At 38.0% G+C, this 25,937-nt stretch overlaps 1 protein-coding gene across 33 annotated transcripts in view; it reads right to left on the bottom strand.

Annotated features, from left to right (window-relative positions):
- PARD3 (par-3 family cell polarity regulator) overlaps positions 1–25,937 on the bottom strand; it is a 569,056-nt gene that overhangs the window by 316,747 nt on the left and 226,372 nt on the right. For 31 of the 33 annotated variants that reach the window (XM_045586290.1, XM_036454403.2, XM_036454413.2 and 28 more), the window contains 2 exons: positions 10,768–10,856; positions 8,581–8,664 (listed from right to left, as the gene is read on the bottom strand). In XM_045586290.1, coding sequence (XP_045442246.1) covers positions 8,581–8,664; positions 10,768–10,856 — 173 coding nt within the window. The remainder of the gene's footprint in view (positions 1–8,580; positions 8,665–10,767; positions 10,857–25,937) is intronic. The other 2 variants (XM_045586311.1, XM_045586273.1) reach the window with 1 other exon arrangement.

The following is a 25,937-nucleotide window of genomic DNA, read 5'->3' on the forward strand; positions in this document are numbered from 1 at the left end:
AGACACTTAATTAAATAAACTCAGTCACACATGTTAACAATTTTAAATCTAAGTATAAATTACAACCAATGATAAAACTGAAAATAAATAAGGAATGTTTTATTGACACTAGATTGTTGAGCAAGTCTTAGTTTTGCTTTGATAATTCAAATCCCCACAACTACCACCCAGCTGTGTGAAAATAATGACATTTCATCTTAATAAAAACTGACACAGTATAAACACCACAACTTAATGAAGTCCGAGTACGAATGGATAGAATGGATCCCATCAACTGATCCTCTCACCTCACTGAGTGATAAACAGAAGGGGCTGGCAATTAACTACAGTGGATCACTGAGAACCACAGCCACTGTCTTAGCCTACACAAACAAACAAAAGTTTAAAGGAATTACAAGCTAAAACAGTATCTTGATTTCTTTTTTTTTTTTTAATGGATGAGATGAAATAGATTCAAAAAAGAGTAAGTAAAAATAGAGAATTTCTTCAGATTAAGGCAGAAATGACAAGACATCATACTACTACAAAGAAATAAGATGTATTTAAATGTAAAATCCATCTTTTCTTTCAAAAACAAATCTACTTACTATGTCCTTTATTGGAACAAGCAAGTATGCAGCTGAGAATGTACAATTAAAAACTTTCAGAAAAAATCAATAGGTGCAGTCACGTTAAATTGGTTTTTACTAAAGTAAATAAATTAAAATTGAGTGTTCAAAGTTCAAGAGCATTTTTTTTCTTTTAGAGTTAATATCTGTTTTAAAACTCTATAGTGAACTGAAACATAAAAAACTCAAATAAAGCTTTCTTTTACACTGAGGTAGTAGCATAAAATCCAAATTGGCTATATTTTTTATTAACATAACTAGAGGCCCAGTGCACAAAATGTGTGCACTTCGGGGGGAGGGGGTCCTTCACAGTCAGTCGTCCTTGGCACTGCCTGAAGGCAGAAGAAACCAGCTTCTGGCTGAGCAGCACGCCCCCCGTGGGACTGCACTGACCACCATGGGGCAGCTCCTGCACTGAGAGTCTGCCTGGTGGTGGTCAGCGGCATCACAGCGACTAGTCATTCCACTGTTCAGTTGATTTACATTTTACCCTTTTATTATACAGGATAAGTATGTATTGATATTCTCAAATTTATGATATAACAGTAAAACCTCATATTAGATTCATGATTAAAAAAAAAGTGATAATTTTTCTATTATTATATACACTAATCTGCACTTACCTAGAAAACCAGACCACAAAGCATTAAGGAGCGAGTTTTAATGCACATAGAGAAAGATAAAAATCATTCTTTTTTTATTTTTAAACTAAATTTACTGGGCAGATAATGGTTAATAAGATCACATATTCAATAGATTTCAAGCATACAGATAATGTGTGTGTGTGTGTGTGTGTGTGTGTGTGTGTGTATATATATATATATATATATATATCAAGTATATATGGTGATGCAAGAAGATTTGACATTAGATGGTAGGCATACAAAAAAATGTATTCTCATAGTGGCCACAGCCAAGTACCACATGTATTTTAATGTATAATTGTAAGTATTTTCTTATTAAAAGTGTACAAAGCCATAAGAGTATCTATCACATCCCTCAGGTGTGAAGAGTGGCGATGTCAGTGAAGTTAACTTGCCCAGGCCACACTTACTAAAACAAGAGAGCCAAGCTCCATTCAAAGGTATCCCTGGCCTCAAACTGTGGACTGTTCTAACAATAAGATAGAAACTTTGCATCTGTTCAAGTCAGAACTTATTGACACAGAGAAGCAATACATTTCTAACTAAAATTCTGAAAAGAAAATGAAAATTCTGTTTTTGATGTGCTGTAACTAATAAAGTATAGGCTAGATGAGCTAAGTTATAAATAAGAATAATTATGACCATGTTAATCTTAGGAGGGAAAACCAAGCTCAGATTTTTTACTAAATAATTAAGTGAGCACGAAATTTTCAAGACCTTTAAAAGACAGTTGGTAACTACTTTTGTAGACAGGCTAGTTAAATACTTTATGAAAACTTTGGTTTTTATTTGAGAGAAAAATTATTCAGTATGGTCATCTGATACAGAAAACAAACTTTATATTTCAATCATTTTCAATATTAATTTTAAAACATGAATACATATTTTCATGTATGGTCATCAAGAGATGGTCTCTTTTATTTTAACTGTAACCTTTTTTATTTCTTATTTTGGTTAATCCTTACTGGATGATATTTTTTTTCCATTGAGCTTTATTTTTATAAATATATATATTTTTATTGATTTCAGGGAGGAATTGAGAGGGAGAGACAGAAACATCCATGATGAGAGAGAATCATTAATGGGCTGTCTCTTACACATCGCCTATTGGGGATAGAGACCACAACCTCGGCATGTGCCCTGACTGGTAATCGAACCATGATCTCTTAGTTCATATATCAACACTCAACCACTGAGCCACACTAGCCTGGTTCCATTTAGTTTGAGAGAGAGGGAGAGAGAAGAAAAGGATAGTGAGAGAAAAAGAGAAGGGGAGGGAGAGAAGGAGAGTAAGAGAGAGATAGAGAGATACATTGATGTGAAAGTAACACATCAATTGCTTCCAGAATATGCCCTACCAGGATGAAGATCCAAATAAGAACCCAGGTATGTACAATAGGAAATAATTTTTTCTTTCTGAATATAGTAATAATTGTTATTTAAATAAGGAAATTTTGTTTGACAAAGTAAATAAGGACGGAATGCAATTATTTGTATGAAGTGAAAACTGATTTCTAGGTGATTAAAATTAATAAATAGTTCTGCTTGCAGGTCAATTAACTATTTTTTAATAACATAAAAGATGATGATTAAAGAGAAATGGCAGCAAGGGGAAGATAAGGCTGCCTTTTCTATGTGTCTATAGGGTAAACCTCAAACACATGTACACACAGCTTATAGGTTACTTAATTTTCACTCATTTTGAGGTTTAACTGATTTGAAATAATGGATATGGCCAGACTAAGCTTTGAACAAAAAAAAATTTATCCCAAAGTGCCACTAGACTATTTTTATGGGGATGCATAAAAAATCTATGGTACAAAACCTGCAAAATGGATGAATTAAGGGTACACAAATACTGAACAAAATGGTTCCTGACGTCTGTAATTTAATTGCTTCAAGTTATCAGCAGTGCCTGGACCAGAACAGATATTAGTTTAAAAATAGGCATAGATTCTTCTAAATTTTTAAAATTAACTCTATGTTAATAAACACTGACTTTATAATCATTCATATAATCATTCATATAATCATATATATTTTTGAGGGAACACCTGTATTTGTCTCTATTTCTGGAAATAAGAAGCAGTGGCTTGAAGATGAGCAACTACATGCCAATTGTCACAGTTGCCCCATTCAAAGATCAACACCCAACCTATTATAGAAAACCCAGTATGATCTTTATTAAAAACAAACAAACAAACAAAAAACCCCATAAAACTTCATTATACCTTCAGGCCATAATTATACCTCAGTGGCTTTAAATTTTTCTCCAACACTGACTTCACATTTTTCCTATTTTCCTAATTATATTTTATATTTGAGATGTTCTGCATTGAGTTGTTTCTTTTTGATAAATAATTCCAGTCTGTATTGTTCCCTGGACCCACTGACTTTGAAATCTAAACCAGAAAGTAACACTGACATATGTGCCATTTTTATAAAACTAAGGGCAGACATCAGAGATACTGTAGGGTCAGTTACAGCCAAAGCAATAATGCAAATATCACAATATAAAATGAGTCACATAAATTTTTTGATTTCCAAATGCATATAAAAGTGTTTACATTGTATTATAGTTTAGCAAGTATGCATTAGCATTAATGTCTTACAATGTACATAATTTACCCCAACCAGTTTTACTTAGTGGACTGAACATTCACCCCTTGGACCAAAGGATCCCAGATTATATTCCAGTCAAGGGCATGAATCTCAGTTGCAAACTCAATCACTGGCTCTGGTCAGGGCATGTGCAGGAGGCAACCAATCTATGTATCTCTCTCTGTATTTCCCCCTCCCACTTTCTCTTAAAAAAAAAAGAAAAAAAGAAAAAGAAAAATATTCCTTAGGTTAACAACATATCCTTAGGATTGACAAGAAAAATTTACATACCTTAATTCAAAATGCTTTTTATTGCTAAAAATGCCTGCATTTACCTCAGCCTTCAGCGAGCCATAAATTATTTATGTGTTAAGGGTCTACCTTAATTTATAAGGAGTGTAATAGTAGCAAAACTCAAAGTGAAGTGCAACAAAAAACAGGTGTAGTAAGCCTTCACTTAACAGCATGGATAAGATAATGCAATGTGATAAAAACAACACATTTTACCACAGGCTAATTGGTAAATATGAGTTAAGCTTCCACCACATCTCATAAACATTATAACAAAACTAGTAGCCCTATGCACAATGTACGATTGAAGATTTGTACAAGAATGGGCCTTTGTTCTGGCCTTTCTGCCTTTCTGCCTTCCCACACTGCCCAGAAGTCCCAAGCGGCTGGGTGATGCAGAATGCCTGTGTCGCAGCCATGGAGATGATGCAAGCGTCCCGCCAGTCCCGGCCACCGGGCACCTTTATATGCAAATTAACCTGCTAGCTATGTTGGGTTAGTTTGCATGCTCACTCTTGATTGGCTGGTGAACATCACAAAGGTATGGTCAATTAGCATGTTACTCTTTTATTAGGTAGATAAGGTTGAACAAAACTATCTACCTAATAATAGATAAACATGTAAATTGACTGTACCTCCACTACTCCTCCAGTTAATCAGGAGTGTTATGCAAATTAACCCAACAAAGATGGTGGTTAATTTGCATACACAGGTGCCAAGTGACAGGGTGGGTGGGATGCAGGTGTTCTGTCCCACCCTCATATCCCAGGGCCTCTGGGCAGAGTGGGGAGGTAGAGCTGGAGTGGAAAGAGGTGGCTCTGGCCACCAGGGAAAGGAAAGCCCATTCTAGCACGAATCTGTGTGCATCGGGCTTCTAGTCCTATATAATAAAAGGGTAATATACAAATTGACGAAATGGCAAAACAACCAGTTGCTATGACTTGCATTGACCACCAGGGGGCAGATGTTCAATGTAGGAGCTGCCCCTGGTGGTCAGTGTGGTCCTACAGAAGGATCATCGCTCAGCCAGAAGCCCAGAAGCCTGGCTCATGGCTGGCCAGTGCAATAGCAGTGATGGGAACCTCTCCCGAATTTGAGACAGCACTAAGAATGTACAACTGATAGTTTAGGCCTGCTCCTCACAGGGACTGGGACTAAGCCATCAGTGGTACATCCCCCAAGGGCTCTCGGACTGTGAGAAGGCACAGGCCAGGACAAGGAGACAGCCACCCTTGAGTGCATGAAACTTGTCCACCTGTCTCTAGTGTTATATAAGGACCTACTATATTCCTGTAATTACTTGGTGTTATTCAATTAGTTGTATCACCAAAATTGAGATGGCCCAAGTAGAATTGGAATTTCATAAAAAGGAAGTTATTCTTAGAAATTTCACCTTACATCCTATGAATATGCAGTTTTGCATTCCCACTACATATATGTGCAATTTCTTCACAAGTTCCACTCAATTTCTTCCTTTCTCCTATACTGAATTGCATAATTTGCTCTTACAGCCACCATGAAGATGATGAGGTTACCTTTATTAGCAATCATCACACTTAAAATTATCTTTTCCCACAAGCCAGTTTCAATTACCTAATTTAGACAATACTTTATGAGCTCATAGAGTAGTTATTATATAACTACTAGAGGCCAGGTGCACAAAATTCATGCACTGTGCTGGGGGGAGGGGGTGACTCTCAGCCCAGTCTGCACCCTCTCATAGACTATGAACTCGCAGGGAGTGGGCCTAAACCAGTGGTCAGCAAACTCCTTAGTCAACAGAGCCAAATATCAACAGTGCAACGAATGAAATTTCTTTTGAGAGACAAATTTTTTAAACTTAAACTTCTTCTACTGTCACTTCTTCAAAATAGACACACCCAGGCCATGATATTTTGTGGAAGAGCCCACTCAAGAGGCCAAAGAGCCGAATGTGGCTGGCGAACCACAGGGCATGCGTGGTCTGCGCAGTCCCAATTGGCCAGATCCCAGCAGCAAGCGACCCTACATTAGGCTTTTATCATATAGGATATCAACATTCATCACATAATTATAATTCTGTGAGTTTTTAGCTATCACTCCACCATGACTACTACTAAGTAAAAAAAAAAAAATTTAACCTTTGAGATCATTTAAAAAAGAAAGACTTAGTCCTGTTCATCTTTGTTTCCTAGGTCCTAAAAATGGAATTACCATAGGCTAAATGCTTGGTAAGGTATGTAACTGAATGAGAAGAACCCACTGGTAAGCATTTCTGAGAACAAGGAAGAAGGATGTTTCCGGCTCCTGTGATTCTGAGCAACCTGTCTGGGCATCCACCCCTATTATCAGCCTACGTCTATGAGGCCATTACTAAGTCCAAGAGGAAGCTTAAAAATACAACACTGGCTTTGGAAAAAATTTAGTTCTGTTTCCCAATAAGAAAACCGATGATGTTTATAGGGTTGGTAAAGAGTTTGATTTTATTAATCCCTTTGTCCTTTAAATAGGAAAGCTGCAGGAGATTTTCTTCACTGATTGTCAAATCAACAGGTAATGACTTGGCTGAAAAATAATTTCTTGTTCTGCAAAGGGATCCTTGTCTACTTAAATGTGTTCTGTGTATCAAAACTGAACACCATGGTAACCAGTAACTGCAGTGGATTCTGTGAAATGCCTTCCATTGAATTAATCTAGAGTATGTTTATTTTTCTCTTATTCCCCTTTTGTTTTAGGCTTTTCATTGATTTATTTTATTTTAATATCCTTACACACTGACAAAGGAAATATATGATGACATAAAATAACATGTGTGCCATTGAGATACTGGTTCAAAGGTGGTATATAAACAATTAAGTTTCTTTGTAGTAAGTTATATTCTACAGGTGGTTAAAGACACATTAATATTGAGAGCTATATGCCATACATTTATATTATTTTTCTACTTATAAGTGAAAGATGATTTACATTTTCAGATCATTTAAAATGATATATTTTAAAGGAAAATGAAAACATTAGCCATTTTGAAAACAACGAAGTTTGTTTAACTGAAAAGTTCCTTGAAAAAATGTCAATGCTTCTCCAACATTTAAAAGTTAAAAGAGAAAAGGAGGAAAAAAAGTGAAAGCAGTTACAACTCTGTGAATGTAACACCACCCCAAAATTAAAGGTGAATTTCACATCTTGTTATACAACACTAACATTCAAGCCTCAGACTCTGGGTTTGAGCTCAGGGTAACTTAGTTTCAGCATCCAGACATTCACTAAAGAGATGAAATCTAGACTTGCCATAGATAGGAAGACATAACAGGAATGTAGTACAATTGTTCAAATACCCATCACATGCTCGTATTGAAATTACATCTGTTTTTTTTACAACACAGGATGCTTGTAATTCCTTGGCCAGAATTTAAACTATGTTCTAAGTCCTCAATCACAGATCTAAGGCAACTTCTCAGCTTCCCCATCACACAGTGTAAACAAAGTCAAAATAGCCCAGCCTATATTCTTCAGTGGTTGGCCATCGCCTATGAAACAGGAGGTCCTGGTTGGGGCACATGCCCAGAATGTGGCCTTGATTCCCAGTAGGGTGCCTACAGGAGGCAGCCAATCAAAGATTCTCTCATTATTGATGTTTCTATCTCTTTCTCCCTCTCGCTTTCTATCTCAAATCAATAAAAATATATTGGGAAAAAATATTGCTGTGGGTCTCTAGGGATAGTAGTGAGTGGCACCACTGCTACATAAAATAAATATTTCTCCATGTAGTCATTAAGTGGGTAAATAAAAGAGGATGTGCTAAAACTTCAACAAGTTAAATGTGCATGGTTAGTGTCCTGGGAAGGCCTGTCCATGGCAGAAGCCCATCAACCATTAGCTGCAAAATCAGTTCATACTATGTATTTGAGTATATTAAAACAAAATAATGCTTTTACAGAAAAAAGCAGCAGAATGAGAGAAATTCACATAATACTTTAAGTTTTTAAGGATATATGTTCTAAACAAGGATGAAGTCGTATTAATAAACGATATAAAATGTTCACATTTGAATATGAAGATATTGAAAGGAAGGAACCAAAGATGTAAAGCTAGAACTTATCTTACTTTTTAAAATGTCAAACATAATCATAAAAATCTTATAAAATTAAGGAACTAAATAAACATAAACAATAAGCTCTTGCCCTCCACTTTGCGAATTCATCTGGAGTTCTGACACTAAAATCTATCATCAATTTATAGCAAAGTAAGATGCAATGTACAATAAATTTATTAGGATAATTTGAATGCTTGATTTCCTCATCAGCTTAAGTGCCTTCTGTGATTATGATATAAACATCTGAATTAAATGGCAGTTGCCACAAATGAAAACATGAATTGAAAACTCTATATATTTGAGTATAAATAAAGATAAAACACTCCACATTATGATTCAATTAAAAACCTGCAAGATACATTACCTGCCGCCTCGAGCACTGAAAGGCACTACATGGATTCCCAGAGGCCCTCCATCGTTGGGGACGTGTACGAGCTTTACCATATCACTGTGAGACAATGATGAATGAGGGAGCATGAACATGGACTGTAAACAAAACAAACCGCAACAACAAAACAGAAAAACACACACAATAACACAGACACACAATAAACAACAAAAGAGAACGAAACAAAATCCCACCAAGCACACAAGCATGTACACACACGTTCTGGAATATAAGCATGGTGATGAAGGCAACATTAAACACTACATACCCGAACACTAGTCTGATGGCATGGAAGGAGAACAATCATCAGAAATAACTACATTAAAAATGACACAGAACCATTTCTCTGGGCCCATACTCTTCTGTGTAATACAGTATGCATTTTCAAGTCAAATCTCTAGATTTCCAATGAAAATTTTCCATCCCAATATTTACACTCAAGGGCATTGAAGATTAACTGAATAAAGGTGTTGCAAGCTACAGAGCACTTTATAATTTACAAAGAGCTCCTAAATACGTCACATCATTGACTCTTTCAATAATTCAATTAAGTCAAAATTTTTACTCTTGTGGTCAGGTGACAGTCCAGATGTAATCCAGCAATCCCGACTTTCCACCGTTCCATAACAATTTAAGTTGCCATTTCTTAAACCACTGCAAGTGCAGGTCATGAAATTCCTTTTTCAAAGCTAACAGATTTCCAATAAAAAACAAATCATTTTCATAAAAGTGTTTGAAAATGGAAGTTAAAGTAATGAAGCTAGTTATATAAAGTAACTTCTATTATATAACTTAAGTAATTTACTATTAATGTAATAAGCCCAAGTTTAATGCAAGTTGGTATAATTTAGAGAATGCAAACTTTCTAAACTAAATGAGATTTCACTTCCTTTGCAGATTTTGTTTGCTTGTGTGCTCCTGTGCGCGTCCGCGTGCATGCATGCGCGCAAGGGGGAGGATACTCTATAGAAATCTAAGCAGTGCTTATCTAATAGGCAATATTTGAAAGTAGTATTTTAATTAAATACCTAGTTTAAGCAACACCAACAACCATAAATGATTATCAATAGATTTGACAAAGGTCACAATATAGTTTTTTATATAATGGAAAATGCCAATTCTTAAACTACCTAAATAAAAGCCTAAGGGCTAAAGAAAAGTACTGGCTGAAAACGAAATTGAAATACATTTGTGCACAGATTTAATCATATATAATAATTAGGACAAAATAAAAAATTAGCTAAATTAAAGAAACAATAAATGAATTTTTATTTTTAAGAATATTCTCATAGAATTTTATACCATTTTAGATACTATTTACCATTTACACAGTTTTTAATGGTTGGTTTGTCCACTAAGAATAGTGTAGTTACTCAAATTATTGCTATTTTACATTTTCTCTAAAAAGAATTAGGAAATGGCAAGTATTTCTTAAAAGAAAATACTTAGTGCTGGTTACTCCATATCCAAACATAATCTAATTCTAGTGCCTAATCTCACTGAGGAAGTTCTTAGAACCTTCCCAAAGAAGAAAAAATTTAAATGTTAATGCCTAGATCCCCTAACTTTTACCCACAGTCATTTAAACATGCCAATATTTAAAATAATTGTACAGTTGTGATAATAATATAAGAAAATTTTACTCTGTCCTTTCATACTTAAAATCATGTTCAGGTCCCTAACCTATGACCTATAATTTTTCAAATTCCTTGAGAGTTTCTATTTTTTAAATCAAAATATAAATGCTAAAATAGCTAATGCTTATACGATTCAAATAGTTTTCAGTTAAAGTATGTTTATAATCTTTTTAATTTAGATAAGTTGAACAACAAACAAATGACCAAAATACTGACATAAAAGCAATCTGAAAACAGTTGTAGTGCTGTAAACACAGCAAACATTTTTAATCAAACACTATTTTATATTCTAACTTAATAGTATTTGGCAAGGCATGAAACAGGACAGAGACATGTGAATTTCCATGCTATTCTTTTTACATTAGATAATAATTAACACAATCAATGAAAGATGCTCTTTGGAAAACAAACTAATGCAAGGCATGTTTTTAACTCAGCACAAACATCCCACACATGCCATGTTTTTGGAACACTTTGAGATGCTGCAGGTATATCACATATATAATTTAAAAAATCAGTAACTTACTCCAGAGAAAAGTTGGGTATGTTCTCCAAACCACTGTCCGCATGTCCAACAGGTTCAACACGACTGTTGTCTTCTATCCCATCCTCATCCTAAGAGCACAACACAAAGAATAGCACACTCTGTGTTAGATCTGATCCTAAAATGTGAAAGAAAGCTGGATAAAACGAGACTGGCAGGCATTATGATCATGTTATAATTAGGTATTTTCTCTACTGAAGATGACTTTTAATAATTAGATGGGTATGTATATATGAAAAGTTGCATTTCAAAGCAATAGTCAACTGATTTAGCATTTCTCAGGAGGTGAAAAAGATACCAATGTAATAAGAAAACATTAGAACTTCTAATTGATGTTAATTTTTATCATTTTTACTTCACTTTTTGGTTTATATTTTAGAAAGTAATTTTATGTTATAGTATGTTAATAATATAGTATCAATATATTAATAAATATGTGTACATGACACTGACTATGTATGTTTAAAATTCTTACTCAACAGTGGAGACCATTATAATCCTTAATGACTACTAAATCTGCAAAGTCCTATTTGTCAGTCCCTAAGTTTCACTAACACAGCTTGGCAAAATGAGTATGCAGTAAGTATAATACTTGACTCAACTCCTTCATCCTGGAAAATATCGCTTCAAGTTACTCTGAGCCAATTGGCTAGAGTTACCTGTAAAGGCATTTAGATCTTAGTTTTAGAGAAGGACCAAGCAAAGGGCACAGAGCAACATAATCAACCCTCACCTTGGTATCCTTACTTTTACAAAGGCAGAATCATGAAAAAATTATGTTCCAACATGTTGTACAAATTGGGATTGGGTAAGATGCTGAAACTCAAAAAGGTGCCATGTGGATTAAATGTGATGGTTCATAAAAATAAATGAAATGTCACCCAAGACTAAACTTATTTTATATATAATCATGGTCATTGTTTTTTTCATGCAGTGTTTCCCAAAGTGTGGTACGCATACCCCCAGGGGTACGGGAAGAGTTTGGTGGGGGTACGCGTTGCACCATAGTTTGGTGGGGATATGCACTGCACCTTGCTTAGCTGCACCTAATTCTACATTCTCATGGGTACAAGGGGTACTCAGCGTTACGAAAATTATAGAAGGGGTACACATATGTCAAAAGTTTGGGAAACACTGCACTAGGGAGTTCACTAACAGTTAAGCCACCTTCTCAGGATCATTTGGATAATAATAATAAACATGCCTGACTGACATCAGTGGTCTTCCTAACCAAATTAGAATGTTTAGAAAATACTCAGAGTTCCAAACATAGTGGCTAAGACGCTCTTGTAAGCTTTACCTTGGACCACAGTGTTTTGGGCACCCACTGGATATTCTGTAAATACTTTGCTAATAAAAACAAAATCACACCTAAATACAATTTACTGAATTTAATTCTTGGAAGTTTATGTATATAATTAATGTACACAAATAACCTGTGAAGTTTATCCTTTCTATCACATGAATTAGATAACAGTAATTTTATACGTGAACTTATACAACTACCTATATGATAGTCCATCATAAGCAAAAATTTTATGTTTAAACATGCATTTGAGAGACTCATAATAGAAATGTGTTTGCTGTCAATAGAGACATCAATCAATAAAATGATAAGCAAAGCTTATGACACAGTGTCAAAAATATTACAAATTATTGAAGCAATATTAAGGCAAAGTAAAGCAGTTGATGATGTCCAACTGACATTTCCTCTGAGAATCGAATTTCTCTGAGTTGTACCAGTAGATGGGATCACATACCACAAAAGTATCTTTTCCTTTGGGATTGGGAATAGAGGAGGAGAGCAAAGTGACTGTTTATAAATCAGATGAAAAACATAATCTTACAATTAAAGGTACTTTGGCTCAGTATTTATGAATAATTAAGCACCACTGAAATGCCACCACAATATTTGAAACATCTATGTTGCACTAAGAAAAGCAGTCACATAAACGATATGCCCCAAACCACAGTGGTAAACAGTTACTGATAATCTGTGCCCACAGTGGCCATTATCAGGCCTCCTCGAGTGTGTAAAATATTATTTTATGAAGCTTCATATAATGTTCAGTTTAGATTGCAATACTCACTGACCTGAAGTTGGGCTGCAATTGTGGTGGGAGCCACAACTTAGAATTTACCAATTTTTGGATGTGGAAATATTAATTCCTATATTGCTTTAGTTCTTGTTTTATACTTTTAAAAAGCAGTTTCTGAACATAGTTAATTTTAACAAGAGTTATACATTGAATTCCATTATAAGCAATCCAATAGTCCTCACTGATCTGAAGGGGGTGCATTCCAAGACCCTCAGTGGGTGCCCAATGCTATTTATACTACTAGAGGCCCATTGCACAAAATTCGTGCACTGTGGGTGGGCGTGTCCCACAGCCCAGCCTGTACCCTCTCCAATCTGGGACCCCTTGGGGGACATCCCTCTCAAAATCCGAAACTGCTGGCTCTTAATCACTCACCTGCCTGCTTGCCTGATTGCCCCTAACTACTCCTGATTGCCCCTAACTGCCCCTAACTGCCTGCCAGTCTGATCATCCCCTAACTGCTCCCCTGCCAGCCTGATTGACACCTAACTGCTTCCCTGCTAGCCTGATCTTCCCCAACTGCCCAACTGCTGCCATCTGCCTTCCCCTGCTGGCCATCTTGTCACCACGTGGGGGTGGCCATCATGTGACAATGTGGTGGTAGTCATCTTGTGATGACATAGGGATGGCAATCTTTTGAGGGCATGAGGGTCAATTTGCATATTACCTCTTTATTATATAGGATTTTTTTGCCTATAAATACATCTACACTAATAAAAGAGAAATATGCAAATTGCCCATCACTTTGTGACACTCACAGCCAATCAGGAGTATGCAAATTAACCCAACAAAGATGGTGGTGGCCCCGCCCCCAAGCTGCTCTGGGTCTCTGGGCAGTATGCATACAGGTGTGGAGCAGCTGGGTGGGGTGGGATGCCTGCTATGAGGGAGAGAATGGGGGTCAGAGGGAGCTACAGAAGCAGTGCTCTGGCTGGAGTGAATACTGAAGGCTCCAGCCGCAGCAAAGACTGAAGACTCCGGCTGGAGCAAAGACGGAAGGCAGCGGCCAGAGCAAAGGCCTGGGTCCCAGGTGCCAGAGGAAAACTGGTGCCAGCAGCCAGGGGAAGGAAGGCCTATTGCACAAATCTTAATGCAACAGGCCTCTAGTATCTATGATAAAATTCAAGTTATATAGTACAGTAAGAAATTAATAAAAATAATAAAATAAAACAATTAAAATATACTGTAATTATGTGAATGTGGACACCCTTCCCCTCACATAAGGGATCTGGTAAGTGCCTAACGGGCAAGGTGAGTATACAGCTGAACATAGGAGTGAGTCTGTCCCAAGGGGGACAAAATGTGAAGACCCACAACTTAAAATTATAAATTATTTATTTATAGAGTCTTCCATTTAATATTTTTGGACTGCTATTGACAGTGAGTTAGTGAAACCATGGAAAGCAAAACCCTGGGTAAAGGATTACTGTAAATGAATATTGGTGTTATTTATGTCAAATAAATAGTGAAGGCCCATAGTATTAATATAAACTATACAAAGTTTAAAAAAATCTCCATGTGAGTTGATATAGTCAATATACTTTTAAATGCTTTCCCTTTCCTCCATTTTTTAGCAAGCTGTAGTGGTTAAGAGCTTGGATTAGAAAATTAAACAGCCCTGGGTTTCAATGCCATCTCTACCATATGCTAATACAGCCCTTCTACAATATATTTCTATCCCTCCTTCTATAAAATAGGGGGGGGGGGGGGGAGATATTCTTCAAAAGACAATTGAGAGGATAAGATGGCGCCTGACACACAGTAATTGCCCAATAAATGTTAACTATTATTGAAAAGAAAAATAGATGACATATAAAATATACCTCAATAAATATTTTATAGTAACTTTACGCAACTACAAGATATTTTAAGAATACATATTCATCCATTCATACTCTGTGCCTTGCAATACAATATTAAACATATTACACCTACTCAAATACATCATTGTAGCATCTATATTCTAGAAACTTGCATAAAACCCGATATTTGTTGTGCTTTACTGCACACAAAGTAATTTCATTGTAAAATGCCTGTAGAATAGTCCTGGCTGGCTTGGCTCAGTGAAAAGAGCACTGGCCTGGGAACTGAAGGGTCCTGAGATCGATTGTGGTCAAGCGCACATGCCTGGGTTGAGGGCTCAATCCAAATGTAGGGGAGTACACGAGGCAGCTGATCAATGATTCTCTCTCATTACTGATGTTTCTCCCTCCCCCTCCCTCTTCCTTCTTCTCCAAAATCAAAGGAAATATGTTTTTTAAGAAGCCTTTGGAATTAAAAAACACATTAAAATATAAGCAAACAAATACTGTGTACAATCAAGTAAATGGCAGGAGAGGAAAACACTATGGGTGACTGGTTGAAGAAATTTTCAAAAAGAAAATAGATTCAAGGGCTGAAAAAGGTCTAGGATTTCACCCAACATGGAAAGTCCTAAGTTAGCCTGCCATGGCTCCATGTATGCTAGCTTAAGAAATAAAACTTGAGACAAAGAAATGTTTATCTAGCGATAGCATTAGTCAGAGTATCATCCTTTTATGCACTGGTTCTTCAAGCTAAAGTTTTCACAAGGTGATGTGAAGAGGGCAAGGGAACACTGGCACACACAGAAGAAATATGAGCTTATGGAATGAGAATCTCATACAGTTAGTAAGCATGCCTGCTCAATTCTATAGAGGGAGAGACTGCCTATCTTCCAAGGCTATTTGCTATACCCACATCCTTAAAGAGTCATTCAGAACAAGAAGTATGAAGATGTAAAAAAAAAAACTACAGAGAATTATCTCCCAACAACAGAGTTTAACCTAAGTATTTTTATATGGCGGCATTTATATGATTAATAATGAAATAAACTTAGGAATAGCAATAAGAAATGCCCTAAGATAATGTCTTCATTATTAGGAACTAATAATAATATTAAATCTTATTAAATAAAAGAAGTATCCCTCCTAAATCAAGAAAAAAAAATTATCTTTCAGTTAGAGCTCTACATTCAACCAAAAAACAAAAAATAAATGAGAAAGTTGAAAAATATTTTTCAGACATGCAAAGACTTTACTTCCCATAGGCTCTTTCATAAGAAGCTATATTTGAATCTGCTCCAACAACATCCAGGGAATTCAATAAAATAATAGAGAGAACCCAAGGAAAGTCCCAGAATATAGTGAAAAGGCAGCCTAGAGAACCAGAAACCAGTTCACACTAGAACAGCAGAATGGAGAAATGCTGGATATCAATCTCCATGAGAAGGGGAAAAAAATTAGTAATTGGCTTCTTATTTTTTAACATTTAGGACATACTTTGATACAGAATATGTAGAGTGTGTGAGAGAAAAGTAAAGATATGTACAGAGAAAACAAAACAAAATTTTAAAAAATCAAAACAATTACCTCCAGGAACAACAAAAGAAAATGTGTAAGAGGGAATTTATACAGAGTTCCCACTTGGTTACTCAGTGGGCAATTCCTACAAACCAAATTATATTAGTGACTTACTTGGACTTTTGATGTAACAATACTGAAAGGATATGAACATGGAGAGGGAAAGTGGCATAAAAGGAAAAGCTCTAATCTTCCATAATAACCAGTCAACAGATGCCATAAATGGTTTATTTAGAGACAAGCAAGTAAATATCAGAGCAAACACCTGCATACATTTAAATTTGTAGCTTCTAGACAGAGGGCCCAGGAACAAGAAGAGTATAACAGAGACACCTAGTTTTTATTTATGCTATTCTGACTACATATTTGAAAACCTAACAAGGGTGGAAAGGGATCTATGATACAAGTAAACATCCAGACTCTTGAGACCCCTATAGTGTACCTGGCATCAGATTTACTTCAAAGGTAAGTCAAGAAACCCAACTTGCTAGCAAGGCATCAGCCTTCTTTTGTTCTTGGGAGGAGCAATATGCACAGCTTCCAGGAGCTAGCTCTTCTAGTGAGTCTCCCTGCTGACAGTTCAGATGCAGGGAAAGACACATTGGCTGGTTGTAAGCATAGCCCTAGTTGACAAGCCTCTTGCCTCAGAGAAGCCAGTATTTTTCTAGAAATATTTTTTGTATTAACAACATCAGAGACATACCTGTTTGTCAGACATTTACAGTTTTTCAAGTCCAGATGCAATTTATCAATCAGAGGTCACTTTTGCCATAACAAGGCAGTAGATGGAAACCTTTATCAGGTTTCCAGAAAAAGGAAGCCAAAGGTTAACCAAAGTTTAAATTCTCATGCAAAAGGGAGAAAATAATTTTGTTAACTCTTTATATAATAATCTATTGACCTAAGCAATATTTTTAAAAGATGAAGGAATCAAAATAGTCAAAGGACAGAAACTAATGGAGAGCAAATGATTATTTCATTGGCTTGGGAGAAAAGGATGAGTTTTACATCAGGTTAGAAATTTGTATTAGACAAGTAGACAAAAGAGCATCATGTGAAACTACTGGCTTGCTGCTTCTGGAAACTCTCTTCCACAACACTAAATATATACCAGGTGTACCAGTTAATAATGAAAACTTTGTGATCAAAGAAAACAAGATAATTTCAAGAAAAACATCAAAAATGCTTTATCCAAAGTAATGTCCATAGCTAGCTAAATATTTCCCCCATCTTTAGGTAATTTGTGGATACCTTCCCAATAGAACTTTTCTTCTTTTGAGGGAAACCATTCAGAGACCCAATTTTCCACTTCTTTATATGTTTTGAAGTGCTGCTCAGTAGGTGCCTGTGCCATCGATCAGAGCAAGTGGTAATCTGAAGGAGCAAGGTCTGGTGAATACTTGGGTGGGTTAATACTTCCCAGGCAAGATCTTTTAACATGTCTTTGGTTTTGAAGTGTGTGATGATGCATCATCATGAAGCAAAATTACCGTATTTTTCGGACCATAAGACGCTCCGGACCATAAGACGCACCAGTTTTTAGAGAAGGGAAATGAAGAAAAAAAGATTCTGAAACAAATAGTGTCCTAAAATATTTTATGTGCATTAAAACCCAACATCACAGTCATAAACACATGTAATCAACCCTGTAAAGTAAACAGCAGCATTTAGAACCATTTTAGAGCCGGGCAAGCACACAGAGTCCACACAGAGCCGGGCAAGTAAAAAAACTTTTTTTTTAAAAGTATATGTGTAGGCTATATTTGGACCATAAGACGCAGGGACTTTTTCCCCCCACTTCTGGGGGGAAAAAAGTGCGTATTATGGTCCGAAAAATACGGTACTCGGCCATGTCTTCTAGCACATTCTAGCCAGTTCATAATCAAAATGTCATTCAAATTGATTATTTGTTGTAAGTAGCAATCAGTATTAACGGTTTCACCTAGATTTAGAAGTTCATAATACACCACACCTTCCTGATCCCACCAAAAACAGAGCATTGTCTTCTTTCTGAAATAATTTGGCCTTGCAGTTGATTTTGATGGTTGACCTGGATCAACCGATGATTTTGTGCATTTGAGATTCTAAAAATAAATCCACTTTTCATCTCCAGTCACATTTCGATGCAAAAAAGGACTTTCTTTTGTGCAGTTGAAGCAATATTTTACTGATGACTTTCTGGTTTTCCATTTGTCTTTTGTTCAGTTGAAGTGGCACCCATTTCCCTCCCTTTAAAATCTTTCCCATTGCTTGTAAATGATTGGAAACAGTTTGCTGAGCAATGTTTAATCTTTCTGCAAGTTGTTTTTGAATTTGACATGCATCTTTATCCCATCCAATAATGCTTGTAATTGTTGGTCTTCAAACTTTTTCAGTTGACCTGGACGTTTTTGTCTTTCACATCGTAATCATCACTTTTAAAGCATTTAAACCAGCGTTCACAGGTATCTTAAGATGGAGCATGTTCACCATAAGCTTCCTGAAGTATTTAACAGCAGTTTTCTTCAAAATAAAGTAGTGAATTAAAACTTCCCGCAAATGCTTTTTTTTTTACATGAAATTCAACATTTTTAAGCGCAAAAATACCTATGCTGTTAACACCTCCAGAAAATTTAACATATGAAGTTTTGAAGTTTTATAACATACATACAAATCATTTATATGTCAACATATGTGTAAAACTCCATCTATTGAAAAAAAAAATCCATGCCGAAACCGGTTTGGCTCAGCGGTAGTGTCGGTTTGCAGACTGAAAGGTCCTGGGTTCGATTCTGGTCAAGGGCAAGTACCTTGGTTGCGGGCACATTCCTGGTAGGGGGTGTGCAAAAGGCAGCTGGTCGATGTTTCTCCTCGACATTTCTAGCTCTCTATCTCTCTCCCTTCCTCTCTATAAAAAAATCAATAAAATATATTTAAAAAAAAAAAAAAAAAGAAAAGAAAAAAATCCACATTAACCGCTGTACCTAGTAAAGGCTAACCCTCAATTGAAAAACCTTTGACTGAAAGAGCCAATGGAAAATGCATACTGAAATCACCAGCACTCACCTGAAGGATGTGTGTAAGAAAACTAAATGTGACTGGTCACCTATTTATCTTTTTAATTTGAAAAAATATATATTGGGTCGGCAACTAAGTAATTGCGTGTTTCACACATATATAGCTTCAGTTCAATTTTTAGGTTTGCAGACGTAGTACAAATGTAAAACACATTTTGTTATTTGATAGTTGGCTATTCAGCTGTTAATCAGTAAAAAAAGTTTTTTGATCTGTTTTGTAGTTTTCGTTTGGCATTCGTTGAAAAATGGAAAATCAAAAGGAACATTTTCGTCATATTTTGCTTTTTTATTTCCGCAAAGGGAAAAACGCATCGCAAGCTCATAAAAAGTTATGTGCTGTTTATGGTGACGAAGCCTTAAAAGAACAGCAGTGTCAAAATGAAAATGATCCATTTTTAAAACGACTGATAACTGGCGATGAAAAATGGGTTGTTTACAACAATATCAAGCGGAAAAGATCGTGGAGCAGGCCAGGTGAACCAACTCAAACAACATCAAAAGCTGATATTCATCAAAAGAAGGTTTTGTTATCAGTTTGGTGGGATTACAAAGGAATTGTCTACTTTGAACTCTTACCACCCAACCGAACGATCAATTCTGATGTCTACACTGAACAACTAACGAAATTAAACAATGCAGTTGAAGAAAAGCGGCCCGAATTGACAAATCGAAAAGGTGTTGTATTCCATCATGACAATGCAAGGCCACACACATCTTTGGTCACTCGGCAAAAATTAATGGAGCTTGGTTGGGATGTTTTGCCACATCCACCATATATTCCTGACCTTGCACCATCTGATTACTTTTTGTTTCGATCTTTACAAAACTCCTTGAATGGTAAAAATTTCAATAATGATGATTATGTCAAATCGTACCTGATTCAGTTTTTTGCTAATAAAAACCAGAAGTTTTTTGAATGTGGGATTATGATGCTGCCTGAAAGATGGCAAAAGGTCATTGATCAAAATGGGCAATACATTACAGAATAAAGTTATTTAGTTCCATGAAAAAATTGTCTTTGATTTTCTTTAAAAAATCCGCAATTACTTAGTTGCCGACCCAATAGTTGCATATTTTCTAGAATATGAATTATCTTCTCTATATTCATAGATTTTTTAAAAAGATATAAAAGACAATGAAAATCCTGATGGTACCCTGTTAAATTAATTTAACACTTTCTACACCATAAGCATCTATAGACACTTTAAAAATATTTTTTCCTAAGAATTTTCAACTGAAAATATTCAAGAACACCTGAATTTTGAGTAATATATTTATTTTTTATAATATTCATTGAAAATTGATTTTTTAAATTAAATTCAAAATATTATGGCATGTGGGGATGTTTTCCATTTTAGATGTGTGGAAGTTAACTGGTTAAAATATTTTCCCTCAAGTGTTTTTATTATTATTCTTAACAGTAAAATAATGTAATAGGCTCATTTATATTGCCACAAAAATGCTCTACTAAATTGCCTTTTTTCTACACTGTTTTTAGGTATCTCTAAGAATCTCCAAATTTAATGAGTGACATGCAAATTACCAAAAAGCTAGAGTATCCCAGAGAAAATATATATTTGGTTGACAAGAATTAAACCACTCTGTGCAGGATCACATTTGGTGGAAAATAATTCCAAGGGGATTCAGTTTCAAAGTCCCCTTAGTATCACAAAGAGGATTCCAGAAAGCTTTTGTATTAATGTTGCCATTACTTGATTAATTGATCAAATCACAGGGAAAAGTAATTTCCCACCAAACATGGGAAAAAAAAAAAAAATATCTGGGGGATGAGGACTTCATAACTAAAAATGATAAATCTATTGCATCCTTCAAAGAAATAAAATCAGGAATTGTGTAACATAATTTTACTTCATAGTCACTATATTCCACTAGATTAGCAACATTCTATATAATAAAAGGCTAATATGCAAATAGACCGAACCTCGGAACAACCAAACAACTGAAACAACTGGTTGCTATGATATGCACTGACCACCAGGCGTACACAGAACATGGCGGGTGCCAGCAGCAGGCGGCAGAGCACGAACATGGCAGGCATTGGCTGCGACACGATGGTCGAGCAGGTAAGTGGGGGCGCCAGAACAAGGTGGGGTGCCAATCACTGTCATCAGGGCAAGTCTCTGGTGGTTACTGAAAATTCTTTGCTCCTGTGCACGGTGGTCCCACCTGGTGCTCACACATGCTATTGGCACTGGCCCCACTTACAACCGCTGTGAGCACCTGGCACTGCTCCCCCTCGCTTGGTGCTGTTGGTGGGTGCAATCAGTGGCTGCTTACCAATCGCACCTGAGCACTTCTCCACCTCCCCCTGCCACTAGGGGCAATTGGGGCAGCAGCTGCCACTCACATCTGCTGGCACTGCTTGCACCCGCAGCTGGCAGCTGGCGTGAGCCCCAATTGCTCCAAGCCATCAGCCGGTGCAAGTGGGGCCAGCACCATCAGCGTGTGGGAGTGGCAGCATTAGGAGTGGTGCTGCCTGCAGACAGGGGATCAGGGGCCCTGGCAGGAGGAGCCAGGCAGGGGTACAGAGGATGATGCGAAACCAGCCCGTGTGCCCACTGCAGCAACCGTGGCCCACAGTTCCTTTCAAGGTGCACAAATTCATAAACTGGGCCCCTAGTATATGTATAAAAAATAACTTAATTCAAATACTTTAAGTATTATAATAACAAGACCTTTTAAAATAAAAAATACCAGAGAAGAGAAGGTGGCAGCTGAATAGGCAAAACTTTCTAGTATCTCTCCCAGGGCCAGACTGGAAATAAAACTGAACTACCAAATGAGGCCCAGATGATGAAGAGACTTATATCATAGAAGGACAGAAAACAACTGGAAACTAGTAGGAAGAGCAAGGTTGAAAGAAGAGCAGATTCAACAGGAGGCTATCTAAGGGTTAATTCCCAGAGAAGACTGAGGCTCAGAACCCAAGCTGGGCTCCATAGCCTGGAGCACCAGAACCAAGACAAAAGTCTCAAGTAATATCTGGGCATGAAAGGCAGCAGGGCTTCTGGCTGACCAGGAAACTGGAGCCAGTAGATCTGAGCTGGTCAGAGAGAAAGCCTCGGGGTTTTTGTTTTGTCTTGTTTTTAAACCCAGAGCACAGGAATTTTTCTTAGCTTTTGGCTTTTTTTGGGGGGGCGGGGGGGGGGGGGGGGGGGGGGGGGGGGAGAGGTAGTGCAGACTCTAGGTGTCTAAGGGGAGGCAGTGGTGTGAAGCACTGTGGGGGAAGGAGGGAGGTGTGGCAGGGGAAGGGAGAGACCTGCATTAGGTCACAACCCTCCCCTCCCCAAAACCAAAACAGCCATTTTTCCTGAGACACTAGCCCTTCACAGAAGCCACAGCTCAGGAAAAGGTAAAGGAAAAACCCTGCACACATCACACTCTCAGGATCCCTGCCTGCCACACCATGCATGTCTACCTTTGCAGAGGAGACAGCCACAGAGACCAAGTCTAGGAGTTTAAACAGTCTCGGGCCACATCAGAGACTTGACTGGGGTTGGGGCCACCCACTATCCTGGGAACCAGACTGGTGCTTCCCCTACAGGGGAGAGTAGATAGAAACTCCAGGTTTCCAAATGATCCTACTGTACTCCACCCAGCTGAGGAGAGAATAATATTCTAAAACACTTTGGGAGGACCAGCTCTGGGTCAGGGAAACATACCCACTACTTTCCCTGAAATCTGAACAGCATCTCCACCACATTGGAGAACCCAGATAGCTGTACTTCCGATTCCACCTAATGCCCTTTCAGAAATAGGCTTTTGAATGAGTAAGATTAACAGCTGGCTGGCAAGTGAAGGCAGGCAGAGAGAACCCTGGGAACATGTGGAAGTTGCTGCCTAGCACAGGGCCCCTTGCCACTAACAAACCACCCTTAGAATGCAGCAAGCCCCTCCAGTATGCAGTCAAGGCTTGTAGAGACAGACAGAAACTGTGAATGGCTTGGAGCTTCAAACAGGTTGCTGAAAGCCCAAGGAGGGTAGTTTCTACCATGGTTAGCACCTATTTATCACCCAGGAAACAGAAAATTGGCAGACAGAAGAGTCAGCTGCAGTCATCAAAAGAGCAGGTTCCAAAGGGAACTCTGAGGCAGCACTGAGCTCTGCTGAGATGAACATAACTTCATACTTTTCTTATTTTCTTTTCATTTATATTCTTAATCTATCTGCTTTACTGATTAGTCTCTATTGTTTCTTTCATATATTTTTCTTAGCTTTTGGCTTTCTTTTGGGGGGGGGGGGAGGAAGGTAGTGCAGACTCTAGGTGTCTAAGGGGAGGCAGTGGTGTGAAGCGCTGTGGGGGAAGGAGGGAGGTGTGGCAGGGGAAGGGAGAGACCTGCACCCACAGCCAATAAGGGTACCGTATTTTCCGGCGTATAAGACGACTTTTGAAACGAAAAAAGGGGGTATTCTTATACGCCGAGTATATCCCGAAAATAGGCGAATATAGGCTTAAACCTATGCTTTAACTGTAAAATTAGGGGGTCGTCTTATATGCCCGGTCGTCTTTTCGGTTGACTTTTTTCGTTTCAAAAGTCGTATTATATGCTGGAAAATACGGTAATTGACTGCCCCATCCTCAAACATAACATGCTCACACCCAATAAGGAGGGAATATGCTAACTGACTGCTACACCCTCCAAGATGGTGGCGCCCACAGCCACAAGATTGTGGCACCCAATCCCCTCAGTCCTGCCAGGGTGCCTGCCTCCAGAGTACCCCAGTCCCCTTAAAAAACCAGCAGTTCAGGGCCGGCCTGATGCACAGGCAAGCCTCGGCTGTCAGCTGCCCAGCGCCCAAGCCTGGCCTGAGGTACAGGCAAGCTTGAATGGTGGCTCCCCAGGGCTGCTAGAGGCTCAGGTAACCAGGACCGGCAGAGGCTTGTGCTGCTGGCAGTAGCAGCAGCAGAGGTGTGATTGGGGCATCACCTTACCCAATCACTAGATTGGCTCCCAACCTTGACAGCTCCTGGACTGTGAGAGGGGGCAGGCTGGATTGAGAAAACCCCCTTCAGTGCATGAATCTTGATGCGCCGGGGCTCTAGTCAGTAACAACCTTATATATAAATGGATTAAACACTCCAAACAAAAGACATAGGGTAGCTGAATGGATAAGAAACCATGAAACATATATACTGTCTATAAGAGACTAACCTCAGAACAAAAGACTCATAGAGAATGAAAGTGAAGGGGTGGGAAAAAATTTTCATGCAAATGTACTTGACCCATCCAGCATGTGCACAGGTATAAAGAACTTGCCTCTGCCATGAATTTATTCATCTCTCCAAGTTCTATTTTCTTAATCTGAATTTTAAAAATTATTTTTACTTTGACACAGTCCCATTCATTTGTGTGTGTGTGTGTCTGTCTTTACTTCCCTTGCCTTTGGGATCAAGTTCATAACGTGTTCTCTAAGACTAAGGTCCATAAGCTTGGTACCTTTATTTTCTTCTATGAAACTTATGGTTTTGGGTCTTATATTTAGGTCTTTGATCCATTTTGATTTAATTTTTGTAGAAGAGGACAAACTAATCCAGTTTCATTCGTTTGTAGAAGAGGACAAACTAAGCCATTTAATTTAAAAATAAACTTATAGTTTTAAAAATTACTTAATCGATCTAATAAGCTTATCGTTGTATACTCCTGGACTACATGCAAAGCACCTTACTTATAAAAATAAATTGTTGAGGAAAAAGAAAAAGAACTATTTTCACTAAACATATACAATGTACCACAAATTATACACACTGTTTCATTTAATCATCACAAAAAGCTAGAATTCTTATTGTGATAAAATTACGCCTAAAAAATATTTCACATTTCTCTTTAGTATAATAGTTGAGATTTTGAAAAACTGCATCAAGGTCTGTGGTCCTTCAGTTTCACCATGTCTGTTTCACTCAATTTCACTCAGAAATGAGTGAGCCAGATTATCCTATACTAGAGGCTGATGCCATGAAATTTGTGCAAAGGTAGGCCTTAAGCAGCCCTGGCTGCCTCACAGTCCCACTCCCTACCCATACCCGCCTTTGCCTGGCACTGCCCACGTCCACTACCCCACACCCCTGGTTGCTCAGTTCCATGGAGCCCCCCAATTGATCACCCTGTAGAGGGTGGCCTGGGCCTCCCTAGGGGGGGGGGGGGGGGGGCGGCGCCTGATCATGGATCACTCCCCCACATGGACCACCCCACAGAGGGTGGTCTGGGCCTCCCTGTTGGGGTGATTGTGGAGCCCGCTGATTGATCAGCCTGCTGGCCGGTGGCCTCAGCCTTCCTCTGCAGGGCCATCGTGGGGCGATGGTGGGCCCCCAGACCGATTGCATCACACGGGCCTTAGCTGGCCTGGCACCAGTGTGTGTTATAGCGTGGTCATCCGGAAGGTCATATGGACAGTCGTTCTATTCAGTCGTTTGGTTGATTTGCAAAGTGACCGAACAGAGGAACAACCAGTGGAACAACCAGTCACTATAAGTGCACTAACCACCAGGGGGTAGACGCTAAACACAGGAGCTGCCCTCAGCCCACAGGCCCCAGGCCAGCCAAGGTGGATGCCAGTAGGTGGGGCCTCCAATTGCCCCACTAGTCACCCTGCAGATC

The sequence above is a fragment of the Pipistrellus kuhlii genome, unplaced genomic scaffold (genome assembly GCF_014108245.1).
Source record: "Pipistrellus kuhlii isolate mPipKuh1 unplaced genomic scaffold, mPipKuh1.p scaffold_m20_p_1, whole genome shotgun sequence".
NCBI lineage: Eukaryota > Metazoa > Chordata > Mammalia > Chiroptera > Vespertilionidae > Pipistrellus > Pipistrellus kuhlii.